The following is a 21,414-nucleotide window of genomic DNA, read 5'->3' on the forward strand; positions in this document are numbered from 1 at the left end:
TTCAGATTTTGATTTCTTCCTTTATTTATATCAGTATGGATTAATGGTTTTCTCTTTTATCTGAGCTATAATCCATTTGATGTTTAGACTTACTCTGATGTGGCCAGTGGGAGTCCCTTCAAGCTGGCTTCTGATCCCTTTGACATGTCTTCCACTTCCTGGCTTTCTGGTACCACAAGGTATTCCAGGATACTTTTGTGTTTTTCCTGCCCCGGGGCTGGAATCAGCCATTTCTCAAGAAGCCCTGAGTCTTTTAGTGAAAAAATGGCATTTACAAGTAGAGATCTAGGCTGAGTATCAGCTGAGGCAGGAGGATTGCTTAAAGTTTGAGACCAGCCTTAGCAACACAGTGAGACCCCATCTCTAAAACAAAACAGAAAAAAAAAAAATAAGGAAGAGGTAACGATCTGAGATCTAGGTATGCATATTGCTATGGGAGCAGCATGCTCGCCCTCTTAGGACAGGACGAGCTGTTTATATTGAGCTGGCCGTGGATATTGAAAACCATGAGTTGATTCTGTCACTTCCAATTCTAATCCAGCACTGCAAGATTCTTTGTAGTTTTCTCCCTTTCTGTATTTGTAACTCCTCCAACAATAAGAAACCTCATTGCCACTGTCTTTGGTGTACTTATTTGATCAAAAAGCCACTGTTACCTCTTACAGCATGGGTACCCTCCTCACCCTGTAGAGACTGTGGGTTACCCCCACCCCTTCAGCACCGAGCCGTGTCCTCCGTGTGGACACCTCCTCACACTTATCAGCTTGGAACCCATACCAGTCCAACTCACACATGGTTTGCCCCACCCTGCTCGGCCCCTGTTGCCTCACAGTAGGCCTTCGCCTGCATGGACATCCTTCTCACCCCACACCAGGCTTTCTCCTGAGGTAGAAGCTCTGTTTATCCTGCACAGACTTTAACACCCCTCACCAGGCCACCCCTCCTCACCCTGCTCAGACTGCCACCTGTCTATGTGAACACTCTTGGAAGTTCTCACCTGGTTCAGTGGCTTTATCCCAAACTAGGCAACACCCTCCTCACCCTGATGAGCTCCACACCCTCACTCTCCACCTCCCTGTTTAGACACTTGCCTCACCCCACTCAGGATCTGACACCCTACATCAGGCCTTCCCCTACGTGAGTCCTTCCTCCATTCACCTGGCTCTGGCACCCCTTGTGAGTCTTCCCCTGCGGGGAGTCCCTCCTCAGCCCACTCCGGGATCTTGTCCTGGAGATGCTGTCTTTACCTTGCTTAAGCTCTGACTCTCTCTGCCGAGTCCCCCTCCCCCTCAAGTGTGGACGTCCCCTGTCCCACTTGGGCCTCAACACCTATGTGGGGTAGCCACTCCTCATACCACTTCCAACTGCCCATCCTGGACTGTCGCCCAAAGCGGATGCCTCTCCTTGGCCCACAGGCTCTGACAGTCCATGCCAGGCTGCTCCCCTGCATGGACCTCCTCGCTCCCCTCCATGTCTGACTCTCTTTGCTGGGCCGGGGGGCTTCCTGAGGCTCCAGCACTAGGCGTCAGCCTCCCTCTACCTGCATACCCACCTACAGCCTTCAGGACTGAGTGGTTCAGAGGGAGGGGGATGGAAAGAAGAGCTAGGGCTTAATCTAACATGTAAGTTTAAGTTCTCAGATTCTAAGCAAAAGAAAAAAAGCAAAAGTTATTTTCCTCCTTCACCAAACATAAATGAATGTTATCATTTCTTAATTATAGGTTACCTAGATTTTCAGCTAAAAGGAATTCTTTTCAGATTTTAATTTTTCTTTCATCTGTGCTTCTATAGCCCCATATGGATACTTCTTTTTGAATACTTATCACATGATTTTTAGTTATTGTTCTATCCCCTCCTGGTTGGGTAACCAACCACCTTAATTTGCAGAGGCCTGAGGAAGCTCTTGCAGTTTTAAAACTGGACAGTCCTTGTCTACAGGTACGAGTTGATTACCCTAACTGGAGACGCAGGATGCAGGATTTTCGGTGTGAAAAGTGGCAAATCAGGATGAGTTACTTACATTCTGGTGACTGAGTTCCTAAGGAACCATTATTTTTCATGGTCACATTTTTTTTTTCATGTCTCCATTGCGGTACACATAGAACTTTTAATCAAATTGAATTTGACTAACTTTGGGCAAGGATCTACTACAGAACAGGAGCTGACAAGCGCTTTTCCGAGCATAAAGAGAGGAGCATGCCAGAGGCTCGTCACTTTCAAATAAGCCTAAATTTTATCTGCATAAGCAATTAGGGCTGAAGGAGGTGTGTGACTTCTCCCCAGACCCTTCCCAAACCCCACAGTGACCCCCGAGTGAAATATACCCCAATCTTATACCCCTATACAGGCTTTACTTGGTGACCTGGCTTTACAGGTTATCAGGCCTATGACGACAGGCTTGTCCAAACTAGACTAGGCATGGCTCATGCCTGTCATCCCAGCTCTTTGGGAAGCCAAGGTGAGAGGATAACTTGAGCCTAGAATTTATTTTATTTTATTTTATTTTATTTTATTTTATTTTTTTTTTTTTTTTTTTTTTGAGACAGTCTTGCTCTGTCACCCAGTCTGGAGTGCAGTGGCGTGATCTCGGCTCACTGCAAGCTCTGCCTCCCGGGTTCACGCCATTCTCCTGCCTCAGCCTCCCGAGTAGCTGGGACTACAGGCGCCCGCCACCACGCCCAGCTAATTTTTTTGTATTTTTAGTGGAGACGGGGTTTCACTGTGTTAGCCAGGATGGTCTCAATCTCCTGACCTCGTGATCCGCCCGTCTCGGCCTCCCAAAGTGCTGGGATTACAGGTGTGAGCCGCTGCTCCTGGCCAAGCCTAGAATTTCAAAGCTGCAGTGAGCTGTGATCATGTCACTACACTCCAGCCTGGGCGACAGAGCAAGACTCTATCTCAAAAAAACAAAACACAACAAAACCCCAACTAGAAAGATACGATGACTGTGAATTCAGAGTATTTTGTAGAGAATAGAGAACCATTGTTTTATAGAATATTCTGAGGAGATCAGGACTCCTTTATACTCTTAAATAAAAGTGCTATGTCTATTGATATTTATCATATTTGAAATTAAAACTGAGAACATTTCTAAGCATTCATTTTGTAGTTAAAGAATTATAATAATATAGCTAGGTAAGTCCCAGCTACTTGGGAGGCTGAGGCAGGAGCATAGCTTGAGGCCAGGAATTTGATGCCGAAGTCCTCCAGGAACACAGGCTATGAATAGCCATTGCTCTCTAGCCTGGGTAACGTAGTGAGACCCCATCTCTACAAAAATAAAAAAATTAACCAGACATGCAGCTCATCTCTGTAATCCCAGCTACTCAGGATGCTGAGATGGGAGGATCACTTGAGCTCAAGAATTCAAGACTATCCTGGACAGCATAGCAAGACCCCATATGTAAAATAAATAAATATATAAATAAATAAATATCACAATAATACACCCATTACACATGAACATAAATAACATATTGGTGGGGGGAAACTATATTTTCTAAGAAAAACTGGAAGAATGGTATCGTTCAACATTTTGTAAATCTCTTTCATGTCTGTCTTGTTTGTTTGTTTTTTGAGGCAGAGTCTCACTCTGTCTCCCAGGCTGGAGTACAGTAGCACAATCTCGGCTCAGTGCAACCTCCGCCTCCCGGGTTCAAGCGATTCTTCTGCCTCAGCCTCCCGAATAGCTGGGATTATAGTTGCCCGCCACCATGCCTGGCTAATTTTTGTGTTTTTAGTAGAGACAGTGTTTCACCATGTTGGCCAGGCTGGTCTCGAACTCCTGACCTCAAGTGATCCACCCACCTGGGCATTCCAAAGTGCTGGGATTGTAGGCGTGAGCCACTGTGCCCGGCCTCATGTCTGGTTTAATAGAAGATAGTTAGATTCTCTTTTTCTGCTTCTACATTCAGTCTGTTGTGATATGTTATTTTAGCTAAAGTATAGGAAGAAAAGCTTGCCTCACACAAATAAGTACAGTAGTCCTCTCTTATCCAAGGGGGTTACATTCCAAGGCCCCCAGTGGATGCCTGAAACCTCAGATAGTACCAAGCCATACACACACACACACACACATACATGTGTGTATGTGTGTGTGTGTGTGTGTATATATGTGTGTGTGTGTGTGTGTATATATATAGCCACATACCACATAACAACATTTTGGTCAATGACAGACTGCATGTCTGACAGTGATACCATAAGATTATAATGGAACATATATAAAAACTTGTTATATGCCATTTGATATTGGCCTTGCAGGTCAAGTAGGGGAAATGATTGATGTTAAGTAAAGGTGCTGGGACATTTGGTTTTCCATATTAAAAATATACATATATAAATGAAAATATATATATAAGATCTAGATTTGTGTAAGTACATTCTGTAATGTTCACACAATGACTAAATTGCCAACAACACATTTCTCAGAACATATCCCTGTCATTAAGCAATGCAAGACCATACTGTGTTTTGTGAATCTGATAACCAAGATGGCTGCTAAGTGGCAAAAGGGCAAGTCGTTTATACAGCATGGATACACTGGACAAAGGGATAATTCACGTCCTGGGAGGGATAGAGCAGGATAGCTCAAGAGTTCATCATGCTACACAGAACAGCATGCAATTTAAAATTTATGAATTGTTTTTCTAGAATTTTTTATTTAATATTTTTGGACTGTAGTTGATGGTAGGTAACTGCAACTGCAGAAAGCAAAACCACAGATGGGGGGTACTTCTGAAGTTGGAAAAGAGAGGACCATGTGCCTCCTGAGAGGGTCTTAGGGACTCTAAGGATCCTCAACTACCCTTTGAGAACTGCTGCATAGGAACATAAATTCTAAAGTGAATATTTGATGACATTCGGGAGAACAACACTATTGCATTGGGGATTAAGTTTTAATACATGAACTTTGGGGGACACATTCAAGCCATAGCAGACACTTATATATAATTACTGATACACTGCATGTAATTCTTCCCTTTCTCCTCTTTGAGAAACATATCACAGTGCAAACAAGAGCATCATAGGATAACCTTAAATCTGCTCTTCTCAATTTTTAAAAAAGCAATTCCTTCACATAGCTAATAGTTACAGATGTATTTTGACACACACCCAACTGATGGCAACACGCCATGTGTTGAAGCAACATGGTGACTGACCTCTGTCACAGACAATTCCTGATACCTGGGGTCATTCATCCTGGTGATAGGCAACACCACATGACTGTTTCATTGTTGATTTCCCTTAGGAACCAGAGTTCCCACAGTATAGATATCCCAGGGTCAATCAGCCAGTGCTTGTTCATGAGTACTTCCTGTGTGTTTACCAGGAACCAGTGGGATAACAAATCAAGTCTCTACTTAGTGTGTGTTAGGCAGGCTAGCATTTCTACTTGGAGAAACTTCCAATGGGTTTACACAAAGGGTGAAATGTATGTCAGGATTTGATGAGCTGTCTCTGCTTTCCCTGAACTCACTCAGAGGGATGTTCCATCTATAGATGCTTAACTTGTACTATGAACTTTGATTTTACTTAACTGGATCTCTTTGTGGAATTTTTGTTTCAATTTGAGACTGTTGCATCTTCAATTTAGAAACATGAGGAACTACAGAAAAGCATATGAATACCAAAAACCTGTAGTCCACTTATCCATTTTGATGTATTTCAGTCATCATTCTGTTTTTTTATTGCTGTTCATTAATTCAGTATATTTCCAAACAGCATCTATAATCTAAGTATTTTTTACTATTTTTAATTTTGTCCTCGGACTGTATCTTCAGTTTTCCTTAAACTGTTTCATATGGAAACTTGGTAAACAGGTAGTTACAAGTACTAATATATTATGACAGTTTTAAATCTCTTGTAAAAATAAGTCCTGTCCTCAAAAACATAATATTCAGTAAGAGTCTGATGTTATATGGTTAGCCTAGAATGAAGGAATTGGTTTTGTCAAAACTGGCGTTCATGGGATTTGACTTTCATCCTGCATATCACCTCCTGAGGCCTGCAGGATACAGAAGGCATCAGAAAGTGCAGGCACTCTGTCAGCAGAAAAATGGGAGACAGGTAACATAGGGAAGATGTCATTTTTGCACACAATAAGCTATAATCTAAAACATTTATTACATCATTGATTATCATATTGAAAAAAATCAAAAGGAAGCACCAAAGTCTCCAACAATAGGAACATTCTTTGAGGATGTATTTACCCAATAGAATTTTATTCATTATTTGTTGATTTATTATTTATTTATTCGATAGGGCTTGTTCTGTCACCTGGGCTGGAGTGTGGTGGCACGATCCACTGCACTCCAGGCTGGCTCACTGCAACCTCTGCCTCCCAAGCTCAAGTGATTCTCTCACCTCAGCCTCCTGAGTCCCTGGTACCACAGGCACACACCACCACGCCCGACTAATTTTTGTATCTTTTGTAGAGATGGGTTTTCACCATATTGCCCAGGCTGGTCTCAAACTCCTGGACTCACGCTACCTGCCTGCCTCGACCACCAGAAATTTTGGGATTATACAGGAGTGAGCCATCGTGCCCAGCCGCCAGTAGAACTTTATACAGGCAATAAGAGTGAGAGTTGGGAGAACTGTGTAGCAACATGGATAGACTTACGATCAGTGAAAACTCAGACCCAAGATATTATGTATTCTATGATTTTCCAACTCTGTCAAAATCCATGTGTATTTGAAAAAAAAAAAAAAAAAAACAGAAAGAGAATACATAAAAATGATAGTTGTATGCAAGGTGGTGAGATTATAGATATTATTTCCTGTATTTTGCACATTTTGGCAATGTTGTATGCTTTTACACCTTGCAGCAAATGTCTAGGTTTGGTAAGACATATAATGTCAAATTAGCATTAATACTTTAGTTTTCTAATCTAATTGTAACACAAGTGATTTTTTTAAGCAAACATCACAAGTATTATATACATTCAAATGACTGCTAACCCTTTGAAAGGAGTCGCCTTGTGTAGTATTGCCATTGCTTAGCATATTTTCTCAACTGCACTCTTGAACAGTGTAAATTGAGTGGTTCTGGCAACAAAGATGGGAACTTTGGGGCTGCAGACTTCATTCAAGAGGAAAATAAGATTTTCCTGCATCAGGTGGGGTGCTCATGAGACATCCAGGTATTGATATCTTCAGATGCAGAATTTAACTAAGGTTAACTCTTGAGTTTCTTGGACATGTTGTATTTAAAAATAATGATAAAATCATTCTCTTTTTACTGTTTCTTTTTCTTACCCCTGCATCCCCCATTTAGGTTTTCACTGGAATTTTCACAGCGGAAATGTTTCTAAAGCTCATAGCCATGGATCCCTACTATTATTTCCAAGAAGGTTGGAACATTTTTGACGGATTTATTGTCTCCCTCAGTTTAATGGAACTGAGTCTAGCAGACGTGGAGGGGCTTTCAGTGCTGCGATCTTTCCGATTGGTATTCCATATTTCTCCAATTTCTTTTAACATTTCCTATCTTGCAGCTACCAGAAAGAATTCTGCGTAAATTAATTTGATGATTTAAAAATATATATTAGCTGTATTTTACTCCCAATTCCAGTTATTTGGCTTAGCTACTCAAATACTGAAAACTTTCCTAAAATACCTGATATAGAAGTTAGTTGTTGAAAATCAAGAAGCAAACAGAAATCAATTTTAAGAAGCTCTTTAGAAAATGCTGCTTAGTGTAAGAGCTGTCTAAGATAATAAGTGAAAAATAAGACCCAAGACACTAGATGAAAATGAACTCTCCCAAAGCCCAATGTAAGGCCTAATTTGGGTTTGCTAGTGAATCTATTTTTTTAATCTGAACATCTCCTTGAAATGGCAAGAATTTCTCCTTGTTCAAAGATTACTTTCTTCATTTCTTCTATCATGGTGGCCCTTCCAAAAACTGCTAATAAAATAATGATTTTTAATACAGATGGTCCCCAACTTATGATGGCTTAACTTAAAATTTTTCAGCTTTACATTCTGCAAAAAAGCAGTACACGTTCAGTAGAATCCATACTTTGAGTACCGATACAACCATCCCGTTTTTCACTTTCAGTATAGTATTCAATAAATGACGTGAGATATTCTATAATTTATTATAAAATGGGCTTTGTGTTAGATGATTTTGGCCAACTGTAGGCTAATGTAAGTGTTCAGAACATGTTTAAGGCAGACTAGGCTAAGATGTGATGTTCAGTAGGTTACGTATATTAAATGCATTTTTTACTTACAGCAGTTTCAACTTACAATGGGTTTATTGGGCCATAACCCCATCATAAGTCAAGGAACACCTGTATTATATTGAAATTAGTTGTTGAACATTGGCTTTATTTTCCCTATCATTAGCTAAAAAGGAGTTTGTATTAATGTATTTGAAGAAGTTAGTGTTTAAGTTACTACAATGACTCTGAAAGAATAGTTAATAGTATCTTCAAGACAGCTGCCCATAAACATAAGCATAAGTGATATCCTGATTAACTCCTCTGAGAAACTGAGTTACCATGGGGGCATCCCACTCAGACAGAGGCCACTGCTGCTTCCCTGGCATTCGAATTGGCTTAGGTTTTTCACTCCCTGTTGGGAAAATAAGCACTTGCAACTGAGAATATTTAAGGTTTCTTCACTGAAATATTCAGCAGTTCTAAGAAAGAGAATTGGAAAAAGTGAAACTATTTGTAAAACAGAGATTTCACTCAGTCCAAGTCACAAATAACTGCCAAATTTCTGAAACCTCTGTTTACTACTCTTTGTTTAGGATCCAGTCCACAGTGGACTTTTTTGAGAATAGTTATTATCTAGGTGACAACAGAAAGGATTGAGAGTAGCCTTAGAACTTACATTCTTAAATTAAAAGCCACTCGGTAACAATATGAGTGGCCCAGATGTATGCGTGTAGGGTAACACCTGGTAAATCTTGAACTCTCTGATAAGACAACTTTTCAATTTAAAAAAAAAAAAAAGTTCAAATTGTGCTGTTGCTTTCTACCAAAATTCCTATTACATTCTATGTTAGTTATTTGTTAGTTTATGACATCTAATGATGATCTCATAATTATAATTTTATTGGCCACACTACCATAGCCTTTATGCATTCTAATTCTCAGGCTGGGCCAGGTGTGGTGGCTCACACCTGTAATCCCAGCACTTTAGGAGGCCAAGGCAGGTGCATCACTTGAGGTCAGGAGTTTTGAGACCAACCTGGCCAACATGGTAAAACCCCATCTCTACTAAAAATACAAAAATTAGCCGGGCGTGGTGGTGCATGCCTGTAATATCAGCTACTTGGGAGGCTGAGGCAGGAGAATCACTTGAACCCAGGAGGTGGAGGTTGTAGTGAGCCGAGATCACGCCACTGCACACCAGCCTGGGCGACAGAGTGAGACTCTGTCTCAAAAATAAATAAAAAATAATTAACAGGCTGTTAGCCAAGATCTTGTAATTATTTATTACAGAATATAGATATTTCATGATTGACAGGTACTAAAATTTCTGTCCTTTGAATAACAGTATAGGCTCTTTTCTTTCTTTCTTTCTTTTTTTTTTTTTTTTAGACATAGTCTCATTCTGCTGCCCAGGTTGAAGTGCAGTGGCATGATCTTGCCTCACATCCACCTCCACCTCCCAGGTTCAAGCGATTCTCATGCCTCAGCCTCCTGAGTAGCTGGGATTACAGGCCTGCACCACCACACCTGGCTATTTTTGTATTTTTGATTAGAGACAGCATTTCACCATGTTGGCCAGGCTGGTCTCAAACTCCTGGCCTCAAGTGATCCACCTACCTCAGCCTCCCAAATGCTAGGATTACAGGCATGAGCCACTGCAGCCGGCCAGTATAGGCTCTTTTCATAAGATGACTGATGTTTGTGGAACTGCCCCTGTTTGAGAGTTGTGCTTTTCCTCCAAGTTATTCCAAGCATATCACAGTGGTTTTTTTTTTAATCAACCATTGATTATTTATTGGCAAGAAAATAGATACTTAGAATTTTTTAATGTTTGCTTTTTTGAGGAGACAGATTTTTTTTAACTGTCTGTCCCATACTAGTCTTTTGGTTTCCTACAAATCACATTTTCTTTCACTTGTCCTGTGAGAAGTGAAGGGAAAATCAGTAGGAAAGGGATATGTTCATGGTTTTCAGGGTTTTCATATGTTCAGGGTTTTCAAAAAGCAGATTGACTCAGATCTAAAGTAAAGGAATAAGGCAGTATTCCTGGTTTCTAGTTACAAATTTTTCAACTACTCTGAAATTAATCAGTTTTCCCTTATTTGTGTCTCAGTTTCTCCCCATTTAGTCTGAGACACTCTTAGAAAGTCCTGGGAATTTTCCAAGGGTGCTCAATATATTTAATCTGATCTTACTAATTTTATGTTTTTATTTTAGCCATGTGGTAAGAAAATTGATTAAGTATCATTTATTTTTTTGTTTGGGTTTTTTTTTTTTCCTTAGCTCCGAGTCTTCAAATTGGCCAAATCCTGGCCCACCCTGAACATGCTAATCAAGATTATTGGAAATTCAGTGGGCGCCTTGGGCAACCTGACACTGGTGCTGGCCATTATTGTCTTCATCTTTGCCGTGGTGGGGATGCAGCTCTTTGGAAAAAGCTACAAGGAGTGTGTCTGCAAGATCAACCAGGACTGTGAACTCCCTCGCTGGCACATGCATGACTTTTTCCATTCCTTCCTCATTGTCTTTCGAGTGTTGTGCGGGGAGTGGATTGAGACCATGTGGGACTGCATGGAAGTGGCAGGCCAGGCCATGTGCCTCATTGTCTTTATGATGGTCATGGTGATTGGCAACTTGGTGGTTAGTACTAATTTGTAGATATTTTTGTTCTACACCTTGAATATTCTACCCTTGGCCCAGAAGCCCAAGTCCTTCTACTGCTTAGTCCTCCTACTACCTGTCATGTTTGTTGATTTTTATTCTTTCTTGGCCCAGAAACCCTAAGGTACCAATGAAGGAGAGGAGACAGATACTTACAGAGTGCCTACTTAGTCATGACCCCCACCCACAACTTGTCAACCCTTTTCATAGAGTTAGGAAAGCAAACTCAGCAAAATTAAGTGACTTTCCCAAATAAATATAGGGCTTGTATTTGAACCTAGACTTCAAAGTCTGTGCCCTTTCACCTACAGAAGCCTTCTTGTTTCTTAACCACAATTTTTCATCTTTGGCGCTATTGAAATCTTGGACTGGATGATTCTTTGTTGTGGACTGTCCTGTGCATTGTAGGATTTAGCAGCATCCCTCCTGGCATCTACCCACTAGATGCCAGTAGCATCCTCAGAGCTGTGACAACCAAAAATGTCTCCAGACACTGCCAGATGTCCCCGGGGGGGCAAAATTGCCCTCCATTGAGAGCAACCGCTCTAAACTGTCTTAGAGTTTAATTTATATAAATGACAAATCACTTTATTGCTTTACTTTGTTTTGTCCACCTGCTCTCTTCTACCTCTGTCTTTAGAAGAGTCACCAACAGGCCGGGCGCGGTGGCTCAAGCCTGTAATCCCAGCACTTTGGGAGGCCGAGACGGGCGGATCACAAGGTCAGGAGATCGAGACCATCCTGGCTAACATGGTGAAACCTCGTCTCTACTAAAATACAAAAAATAGCCGGGCTGGCGGGCGGGACTACTCGGGAGGCTGAGGCAGCAAGATGGCGTAAACCCGGGAGGCGGACTTGCAGTGAGTGTGAGATTGGCCAGCAAATGCAGAGCGATTCTAGTCTCAAAAAAAAAAAAAAAAAAAAAAAAAAAAAAAAAAAAAAGAAGAGTCACCAACAATCTTAACACCAGAACAACAAGATCACTTGAGAGTGTGTTAGAAATGCAGAATTCTAGGCCCCAAATCAGAACTACTGAATCAGAATCTGCATTTTTAACAAGATCCTTGTGTGACTCATATGTACACTAAAGTTTGAGAAAGAACTATCTTACAGATCAGGGCCCCAATCCCACCTGCAAGTGTAGGGCAAAGAGGACTGGAAGAAGACAAGCTTATCTGTCCCTTGCACGCTCATCCACATTAGTTCTCTTCCTTTTTCTGCCATAGAGAAGCATGACAGTAAAAGACTCCTACTCACCAGCCTCCGAACCAGCTACAGCTATTCTGTTCTTCCATTTGACCTGCAAAAAAATAGCTACTGTGATGTTTAATTCCTCCTGTTCTCCATTCCCAGCCACCTTTCCCTCAGTCCTAATCCCTCTAGTCTTCTCACTACTTCAGTGACTATAACAATGGCTTCCTGGTATGTAGCATGATCAACATTTCCAAGCCCTGACTTTGTCACCCTTTCTTCATTCTCCTGTTCTTAGTTGTCTCAGAGACATCCCCCCATGGCTGTCTCCAGATACCTGAGCACTTGACAAAAATCAGCTGTTACCACTACCCCCTGATGACACTTTTCAGGTTCCCCTTTGCTTAGTAGTCCCTCTGCCCATCTAGTTTCTAGGAACCTATAACGTTGGAGTATTTTCTGTCTCTTTTCTCTCCATTCCAAGCAAGTATCTTATGTGTCTTAAATGCATCTTTCTTCATAGTATTTTTGTGGGTATCTTTCTTCATAGAATCTAAGATCTGCCCCTTCCTTTGCATTTTTATAATTCATTCAGTACTTTATGAAAGTGTAGTCTCAAGACACCCTGCATCATAATTACACAAGTTTCACTCACAAAAAAAGGCCAAATCCCAGCCTCTACACCAAATCTACTGAATCCAAATCTCTTTAGAGAGTAGGCTAAGGAAATATTTTTAACAAACATCCACACCCCTCACTCCCTGAGATTCTAATGCATGCTAAGATTTGGGATTTCTGTAGCCTGATCCAGACCCTTATCAATTCATGCATGTAACAGCCTCCTAACTTCTGCCCTTCCCCTCTGTATGTAGTTAGTCTGAATGACTTTTTCAAATCTCTGTCATCATCTGTGACTCCTTTACTCAAGAACCAGTAGTGGATCTAATTAAATAAAACTCAGATCCTTCAGCCTGGCCTTCAAAGGCCCCTCCAACTCACCCCCATTTACCAACCATATTCCTTTTTAACTCTACAAATGGTGCAGATAATCTGAATACTTATAGTTCATTTATTGTTTCCACCCTTCCACTCTGCACATGACTGTTATCTCCTCCTAAAATGTATGCCTTACTCTTCTTCCCAAGTATGACAAAGTAAGGACCAAGTATAAATCAAGAAATGAGCACCTCTCCCACTCCTAAAAAGTAAGTCTTAATAAAAATAAATTAATTAATCTTAATGTTCAATGTAGTAAAATAGGAGATGAAAACAAAAATAAATAAAGCTTGTATCTGATGGCTTGACCTTTGGCTATGCAGAAGAACATAAAAGTCACCATCACTGTCTTGCTAAAGCGATTTTATTTTTGTAAATGTTAGGAAAACAAAATTTGTTCTTAAAATACAATGACATGAAGTGTATTTCAGTCCTACCTTCTTGATTTTGTTGTGGATGGCACTTCAAGCCTAATTTTTTTTTTTCTGACATGGGTCCTCTAAGAACTCTGCTCATGAATACGTGGCATCTACGCACTTTGCGACCCTCCCCAATAATGTATATTCACCTTTTTATTTTGGGGAAATTTCCTTCCAAAATGGATACAGTCTTTGTTTTTTCTAATTATAAGAGAAGTAGTATATTTTGGGGTACATATATATGTATGTAAAACTATAAAAGACCCAAGAAAAGAGGTGCTAAACTCCTTGTATTACAACCAAAACCAAACACATTCCCACCCGGTAACATGAGTATTTAAAATACTACGTGGGCCAAACACAACACAACAAAGCCTCTTTGAGTCTGTCACATGAAGTCCGTTGGCTTCCAGTTTGCAACCCTGAGTTTGGTGGATAACTTTTCTACATTTGTTCTTTTTTTCCAATGCTACTGGCATAGGTGCTGAACCTGTTTCTGGCCTTGCTCCTGAGCTCCTTCAGTGCAGACAACCTGGCTGCCACAGATGATGATGGGGAAATGAACAACCTCCAGATCTCAGTGATCCGTATCAAGAAGGGTGTGGCCTGGACCAAACTAAAGGTGCATGCCTTCATGCAGGCCCACTTTAAGCAGCGTGAGGCCGATGAGGTGAAGCCTCTGGATGAGTTGTATGAAAAGAAGGCCAACTGCATCGCCAATCACACCGGTGCAGACATCCACCGGAATGGCGACTTCCAGAAGAATGGCAATGGCACAACCAGTGGTATTGGCAGCAGCGTGGAGAAGTACATCATTGATGAAGACCATATGTCCTTCATCAACAACCCCAACTTGACTGTGCGGGTACCCATTGCTGTGGGGGAGTCTGACTTTGAGAACCTCAACACAGAGGATGTTAGCAGCGAATCGGATCCTGAAGGCAGCAAAGATGTAAGGTCCCAGCCTAGAAACAGCCTTGATCCTGTGTGAGAACAAACAGGGTGCTGTCAGCCTTGGGGATTGTTTCAGCTATGGGCTTGGTAGAGAGATTCTGGAATAACCAACTTACGTGGAGAACTAATTCCACCCTCCCAGTATCATTCTAGGCCTTTCCTAGATGAAGTGGAATCCTAAGATGATCCTGGACCCACCTCTGTCACTTCTGGATCATCCGGGTCAGAGGCTGGAATAATCCCTTGAGTACTTCCCTGCCATTCATCTTAGTTATAGCCCTGAAACCAACCTATAGCCGCGTTTAGCTTTGGGTGGGTCATTGTCTTCCGTGAGTAGGTTTTGATGTTATATCCCATCTGGAAAGAAGTTTTGAGGGCCCATGGATGTGGTTTGCTTATCGCGAGTTGTAGTAAGAATTCTAGAGAAGAGTCAGAACTGGCGCCTCATCCCCACCAGAGGCAGAGTTCTCAGTGTGGAGTGGGCATGTTGCCGCAGAGCTGCCTGATGTCCCTTTTCCTTGCATGTCTAGAAACTAGATGACACCAGCTCCTCTGAAGGAAGCACCATTGATATCAAACCAGAAGTAGAAGAGGTCCCTGTGGAACAGCCTGAGGAATACTTGGATCCAGACGCCTGCTTCACAGAAGGTGAAAGGGGGCGGGGAGGGGATGAGCTTGGGACACTCGTGTTGCTCACAGACACAGCTCTGCCGGGGCTAGTGGTGGGCGAGGGGCAGCTCAGTGGCTATCTTCAAGAACTTTGCTCCCCACCCCACCATTTTGAAGGAAACTTAGATTATTTCCCCTATTTGTATCTGACAAGTATATAACAAGTTTCTATTCTCACTTTTCATTGTCCATTTTCTCTTGGCATCAGCCCAAAAACTTCCTTTCGTACGACCTGTTCTGTCATGGCTGTGCCTGCCTCCTGACTACCCTTTTCTCCTCCTGTCACTGCGTCTTTGTCGGACATCTTCCTGACTCCAGAGGGCCTTGCCCCGTTAGCCTTTGCAGCGTAGCCTCAGCCCTGCCACCCTCTCCATTTCTGAATCAGGCATTCCGATTCAGCCACTGTCCTCCTGGCTGTGTGGTGGGGCAGCACCTGGCAGGGCCTGGGAGATGGAGGAGAGGGCAGATCTGGGCGGGGCACGTTTCCACGGTCTGACCTGCCTCTCCCGCTGGTGCCAGGTTGTGTCCAGCGGTTCAAGTGCTGCCAGGTCAACATTGAGGAAGGGCTAGGCAAGTCTTGGTGGATCCTGCGGAAAACCTGCTTCCTCATCGTGGAGCACAACTGGTTTGAGACCTTCATCATCTTCATGATTCTGCTGAGCAGTGGTGCCCTGGTAAGGTCCAGGGGAGAGTGTGAGGAGGGATCGGCTGGGGAAGGGTGTAGAGAAGCCAGTGGGAAAAGGCTGAGGCCCAAGCCCAGTGGCTCTGAAAACAGATTGGCTGTGGTCCCAAGAATAATGATCTGTTAAGGTGCTTTGGGCTGCTACTTTGAGCCTGTGGGATTAGAATCCATACCTGTTCATGTCCTGATCCTCTGTAGACTTAGCACTATCCCTCTCATGTGTCCCCACTGCCTGGTTTACCCATCTTTAGCAGCCCCTAAAATGAACTTCCCTCTCTTACCTAATACCCCAAATCTCTTGTTCTTTGCTTTTCAGTTACCCAGGATGGGAGGGAGGTGGTATTCCTCCGCTCACTGTCCCTTCACAGCCTACTGGATATAGAGAACCCATGACATTAGCAAATGTTTAGAGTCAGATCTCTGGTACAAAGGTTATTTATATTCACATTGTCCTAAGTGCTTATTAATCAGTGAGACATACAAGGCCCAGAACACACAGGCTCCTCCACTGCTGAGACTAATTATCTTGGCATTTGCTTTTATTTTTAGCTGGGTTATAACTGAGGACACCTGGACAGGGTGTGCTGTGAGGGAGTTGCTTGCTGGTTGAATAGTCTTGAGGCCAGCAGGGACTAGAGACAGTACACACTTTCCTTTCCTTAAGGGAAAGGTGAAGAATGCATAATGCTGAAGTATATTTAAAGAAGATGGGCACATTCATGTAGGTGTGGAATCAAAGCTTAATCTGGAAGCAAAAAAAAAAAAAAAAAAAAAAAAAAAAACATAACAAGGGAGAGTCCCCAAATTCAGTGTTAAAGATTTTGACAGTGACTTGGGAAGTTTCACTGACTTGTGAGGCAGGAGAATAAAAGCTGAGAGAGGCAGCAGTGTGTATTAAAGACAAGCCCAAGGTGAAGAAGACAGCTTTCATGAAAAGGATCATGGGAAGCGAGGGGAAGGTTTACACAGGAAGGTGTCAGGATTAAAGTAGGAGGCAAAAAAGATGGCTTAGTAGCCACTGATCTGAGATCTGAGAGAAGGGGAGCCAGACCGCCCCGCCTGCGCCTGGGCCATTTGTTGCATCAACGAGCATTCACACAACACTTCCTGAGGTGCCGCAGAGGCACCCAAGATGACAGCATAGTCTCTGCCCTTGAGGAAAGAGAGGATCAGACTAAGCCAAGTGATTGGAGAAATGTGTTTTTTTATTGTTGGTATTGTTATTCTTCAAGTCTAGTAAACAAAAATCTAAAGAGTATGACCCATCATTTGGTTCTTCTCTTCCCCATCTCTACAAAAAAGAATAAAGCAGTAGTGAACCAAAGGTTTTGAATGTTCTTTACTGCTCACCTTTGACAATTTTTATTTGTTGTAATGATTAGGCAAAGGATATTTGGTTCAGTACGTACAGATCCTGTGTAACAGTAGGCATGATATTTAAGAATAACAAAGTGAAGCCACTGCTAAAATATCCAAGAAGAAACTAGAACGTGGTTATGATGGGACTAAAGAGGGTGGGGATTAGGGCCTTCAGTGACATGAGATCTGTCTTGGGCATCTCACATACCTTGGATTATAGAAGGGATTCCTAACAGATGGGGTTAAGGGGAAACCTGACATGGACGCTGTTGCCTTTTTGATTGAGCAAAGGGGATTTATTTGCACCAAGACCCTGAGTAGGACTGTGGAACCCATAACCCCTGTCCCACTGCCCGTTGATGAAAGTGGAGCTCCTGATATCCATGTGCCTCCAGTTTGGAAGGTGAGACTGCAGACAGCCCAATTCTGTTCTTCCTTCTGGAGCTGTTCAGAGCAGGCCCCTCCCATTGTATCACAGAGGACTTCCTCCCCACCTCCACAGGTTTTCCCATGCTTTAGGAATTCCCTCCTCTTGGCACCTCACCTGTGTAGTCCATCACTCTGCAGATGGGAATGCTCACACCACCATATAAGGGATTATCCCACTCATGAATGCCAAATAAAGTAGTGCTAAGATTTTCTTCACCTAAGTGTCTCCCACCCATATGACCCTCCACCCATACTGTGGTGTCAAGGGACTAAAAGGAGGAAAGATTTTATCATGTCTTTTATATATACTGTTGGTGAGGATGGGGAGAAATTGAAACACTCATATGCTTCTGGTAGGAATGTGAAATGATGCAACCAACTTTGGAAAACAGTTTGGCAGTTCCTCAAAAAATTAAACAGTTACCATATGACTCAGCAATTCCATTCCTGAGCATATGCCCTAGAGAATGAAAACATGTCTACATAAAAACCCATACACAGATGTTCACAGCAGCATTGTTCACAATAGAAACAACACACACGTCCATCAACTGATGAAGGATAAACAGAATGTGGTATATCCATATATTGGACTATTACTCAGCCATAAGAAGGAAAATCTAGAGAGAGAAAGTAGGTGAGTCGTTGCCTAGGGCTAGGGGGTTGGGGGTTTAGGGGGTGATTGCTAAAGGGTATGGGGATTCTTTTAGAGGTAATGACCATGTTCTAAAATTGATTGTGGTGATAGATGCACAACCCTGAATATACTAAAAGCCGTTTTAAATGGCTGAATTTTATGATGTGTGGATTATATCTCAATAAAGCTGTTAAAAAATAAAAAGCCTGTGTAGTGGGGGAGTAAAGCTAAGGAGACAGGGAGCTGATGATAGGCCAGCCCATGTAGGAGGGCTCCTTGAGGACAGCAGTGCTCCCTGTGGCCTGCTTGCCTTTAGGCACTATCATAGGCAGCTGCTGCCTCTCTTTTAGGCCTTCGAGGACATCTACATTGAGCAGAGAAAGACTATCCGCACCATCCTGGAATACGCTGACAAAGTCTTCACCTATATCTTCATCCTGGAGATGTTGCTCAAGTGGACAGCCTATGGCTTCGTCAAGTTCTTCACCAATGCCTGGTGTTGGCTGGACTTCCTCATCGTGGCTGTAGGTGTCTTGCTTTCTGTTTCCCACCCCTTTCAGCAGGAACACAGAAACAGAGAGGGGTCTTTCTTTTTCTAAGGGCAGTAGCTGCCCTGGGCCCGGGTTATAGGTCAAGGTGTAGATGTAGGTGTGGGTAAAGTTCCCTTGCACTCAGATCTTCGTTTTAGGAAGGGGCACTCTGAAGTCCCTGCATTTGCTCCAGGAGGACTAACCAACCAACTCTTTAGTCTGGTGGGTTTGGCTTAACTTAGATTCAGAGATTAGGAGTGAGAAGTGGAATCACAGATCTCAAAGGCCCTTGTTATTAGGCTGGGGACAGGAAGTTCTTGCCCCAGGCCAACAGGATATCCTCTTTTTGTGGCTGGGAGAAGGGGTGAGAGAATGAGATGGGGGCTGCTGGGACAAAGGTGGTAGTGGGATCTCTGTGGTCTCTCCTGCTGACCATTCCCATGAACACATCCATCCAACTCAAGTCTTGATACCAGACTCATCCAAACAAGTCAGTTTATTAGGTGAGGGGAGTTCACACTGAAATAAAGTCCCCCCTTCTTCCCACACGTTGCCATTCTACAGTGATCATGAAACTTGAGAAATCCTTTTTTCCTCCAGGTTCCAAGACCATCTCCGAGGTTTGCTGGCCATGACCTCCTGTGTTTTTTCTAGGTTGGAAGCGACATCCTTTCTAATTCTTTCTCACCCCACCATCACTTGTCCCTTGTCAGCTTTACTAAGGATGATGACTATTCTCTTATTCTGTATAATAACTAAAGCTTCTTTCTTTCCGCCAAATCAGCATTTTAAAGAAAGGATGAATGGGATTTGTAGGACCAAGGCCTGTGGAAAATTTAGTCCCCTCTGAGGGCTGTTAAGTGCCAAGAAAGTAGAGTGGTGGAGGCTAGACTGGTCATGTAGAATGCAGGTTTCATTGGCTGCATGGTGAACTACCTGTAGAGTACCTCTGAGATCCAGGATAGAGCAGCATGGAAATCTCTCCAATGGCAGGCACCCAGCACTGAGCCAGTAATGATTTCTGCTCTATAAATGCATTTCTTTTCCAATACATTGTTTGCAATTTCCATGGTTGATGACCCCCTTCCCAGAACTGTCACTGTGCCCTCAGTTGCATCCCCATTTCAAAAAGCCTGCCTTTGGGAAATGCCTAAATGAGGTGAGGAGCCCAACCCTAGAAGGTACCAGAGTGAGACCCTCGCAGCGAGAGATGTTAGCACTCCCTCCAGCAACTGTTGATACCATCCTGTGGTGGAAGGACCTGTACCTCCCACAGACAGAAAGCTGGAGCTCTAAGGCTTAAAGAATGGGCTTGAGATAAGACCCAGAGAGCCAAAGTGAGACTGGGCCAGTTCTCTTTCTAGAGAAAGAGGAAGTGCCGTAGAGTCTTCATTTCACAGTAGCTCCTCAGGACTACCTAGCGTCAGGTGGGACACCTGAACTCAAACTGGTACTCCCAGCTGCCTGGGGAGGCTGTGATTTGAAACAGAGCTTCCCCACCATGACCCACCCTCACCAGAACACGTTCTTCCTCTTTTCCCTAGGGTGAGCTACCTAGAATTTGAGGATATTGATCAGGTATCCCACATGCCCCTGCTAAACAAATAAGCTGTGAAAGCACTAACAGTCCTGCACATTAGCATTTATTTTTTGAGATGAGGTCTTACTCTGTCACCAGCCTTGAGTGGAGTGGCGCCATCTCTGCTCACTGCAGCCTCTGCCTCCTGGGCTCACACAATCCTCGCACCTCAGCCTCCCGAGTAGCTGGGGCTATAGGCACACACCACCATGCCTGGCTAATTTTTGTGTCTTGGGTAGAGATGGAGTTTCACCATGTTGCCCAGGCTGGTCTCGAACTCCTTGGCCTCCCAAAATGTTGGGTTTACAGACATGAGCCACTGTGCCCAGCCAGCATTTATTTCACAAACATTTTTATGACTTTATATGAGGTAGAAGGGGGTAAAGAGCATAGGACAGGCATGCAGTCAACTGATACTAATTCATAAGCCCTCTAGCTTTTGGGGGTTGCTTGATCATTACATTACTGTGGTATCCAACTGGCTCCTGTGAAGACCTCTGTGCCAGTTATTAGTAAATAATATAGTCGAATGCCATTATCTGTGTAGAATTGCTCCAGAAGCAATAAGGAGAAGCAGAGGTTATCCCTGTTGCAAGCATGTTCCCAGCCCCTGGGGAGCTTACACTAGCTTCCACAGCAACTATGGCCTGATTCCAGGCTTGTGCTAGGTGGGGGGACATTCCCAGGCCATCACAGTGGCTTCAATCGCTGCCACTTTTGAGTTGTGGAGGGGCAATTAGTCTTGGCCTGTCACCTGAACAGCTGGAACTGCTGGACTTTTTGGTGTCCATTTGAGTAAAGTGTCTGGTTTCTTTGGCATTTTAGAACATGCAGCAGGTTACGTTCTAACTTAGCACCATCCACTGGTGACTTGATGTCTGAGTCTGTTACTCATCGCACTTGTTTCCCTAATTGATTTTTGTTCTTCCTTGTTGCCCCTTAAAGCTATAAGTACTTTTCAGAGTCATGGGATTATCCAGATGACTTCAAGGTTAATTCAAGCCATACAAGTTCTCAAACAAGGAAAACATTCTGTTTTGCTCAGCTCCTTGGCTGCATTGGAGATTGTGTCCTGTAAAAGAATTTTGGCATCTTTTCCCCAGGACGTTTATCCCACTGTATATGGAGATCAGCAAG

General features: G+C 43.0%; 1 protein-coding gene across 5 annotated transcripts in view; it reads left to right on the plus strand.

Moving 5' to 3' along the window:
• SCN8A (sodium voltage-gated channel alpha subunit 8) overlaps positions 1-21,414 on the plus strand; it is a 213,119-nt gene that overhangs the window by 155,664 nt on the left and 36,041 nt on the right. For all 5 annotated transcript variants that reach the window (XM_050748710.1, XM_050748713.1, XM_050748709.1 and 2 more), the window contains exons 15-20: positions 7,280-7,453; positions 10,455-10,811; positions 13,920-14,390; positions 14,923-15,040; positions 15,581-15,735; positions 18,519-18,692. In XM_050748710.1, the coding sequence (XP_050604667.1) occupies positions 7,280-7,453; positions 10,455-10,811; positions 13,920-14,390; positions 14,923-15,040; positions 15,581-15,735; positions 18,519-18,692 (1,449 nt within the window). The remainder of the gene's footprint in view (positions 1-7,279; positions 7,454-10,454; positions 10,812-13,919; positions 14,391-14,922; positions 15,041-15,580; positions 15,736-18,518; positions 18,693-21,414) is intronic.

This window comes from Macaca thibetana, chromosome 11 (genome assembly GCF_024542745.1).
Source record: "Macaca thibetana thibetana isolate TM-01 chromosome 11, ASM2454274v1, whole genome shotgun sequence".
Lineage (NCBI taxonomy): Eukaryota > Metazoa > Chordata > Mammalia > Primates > Cercopithecidae > Macaca > Macaca thibetana.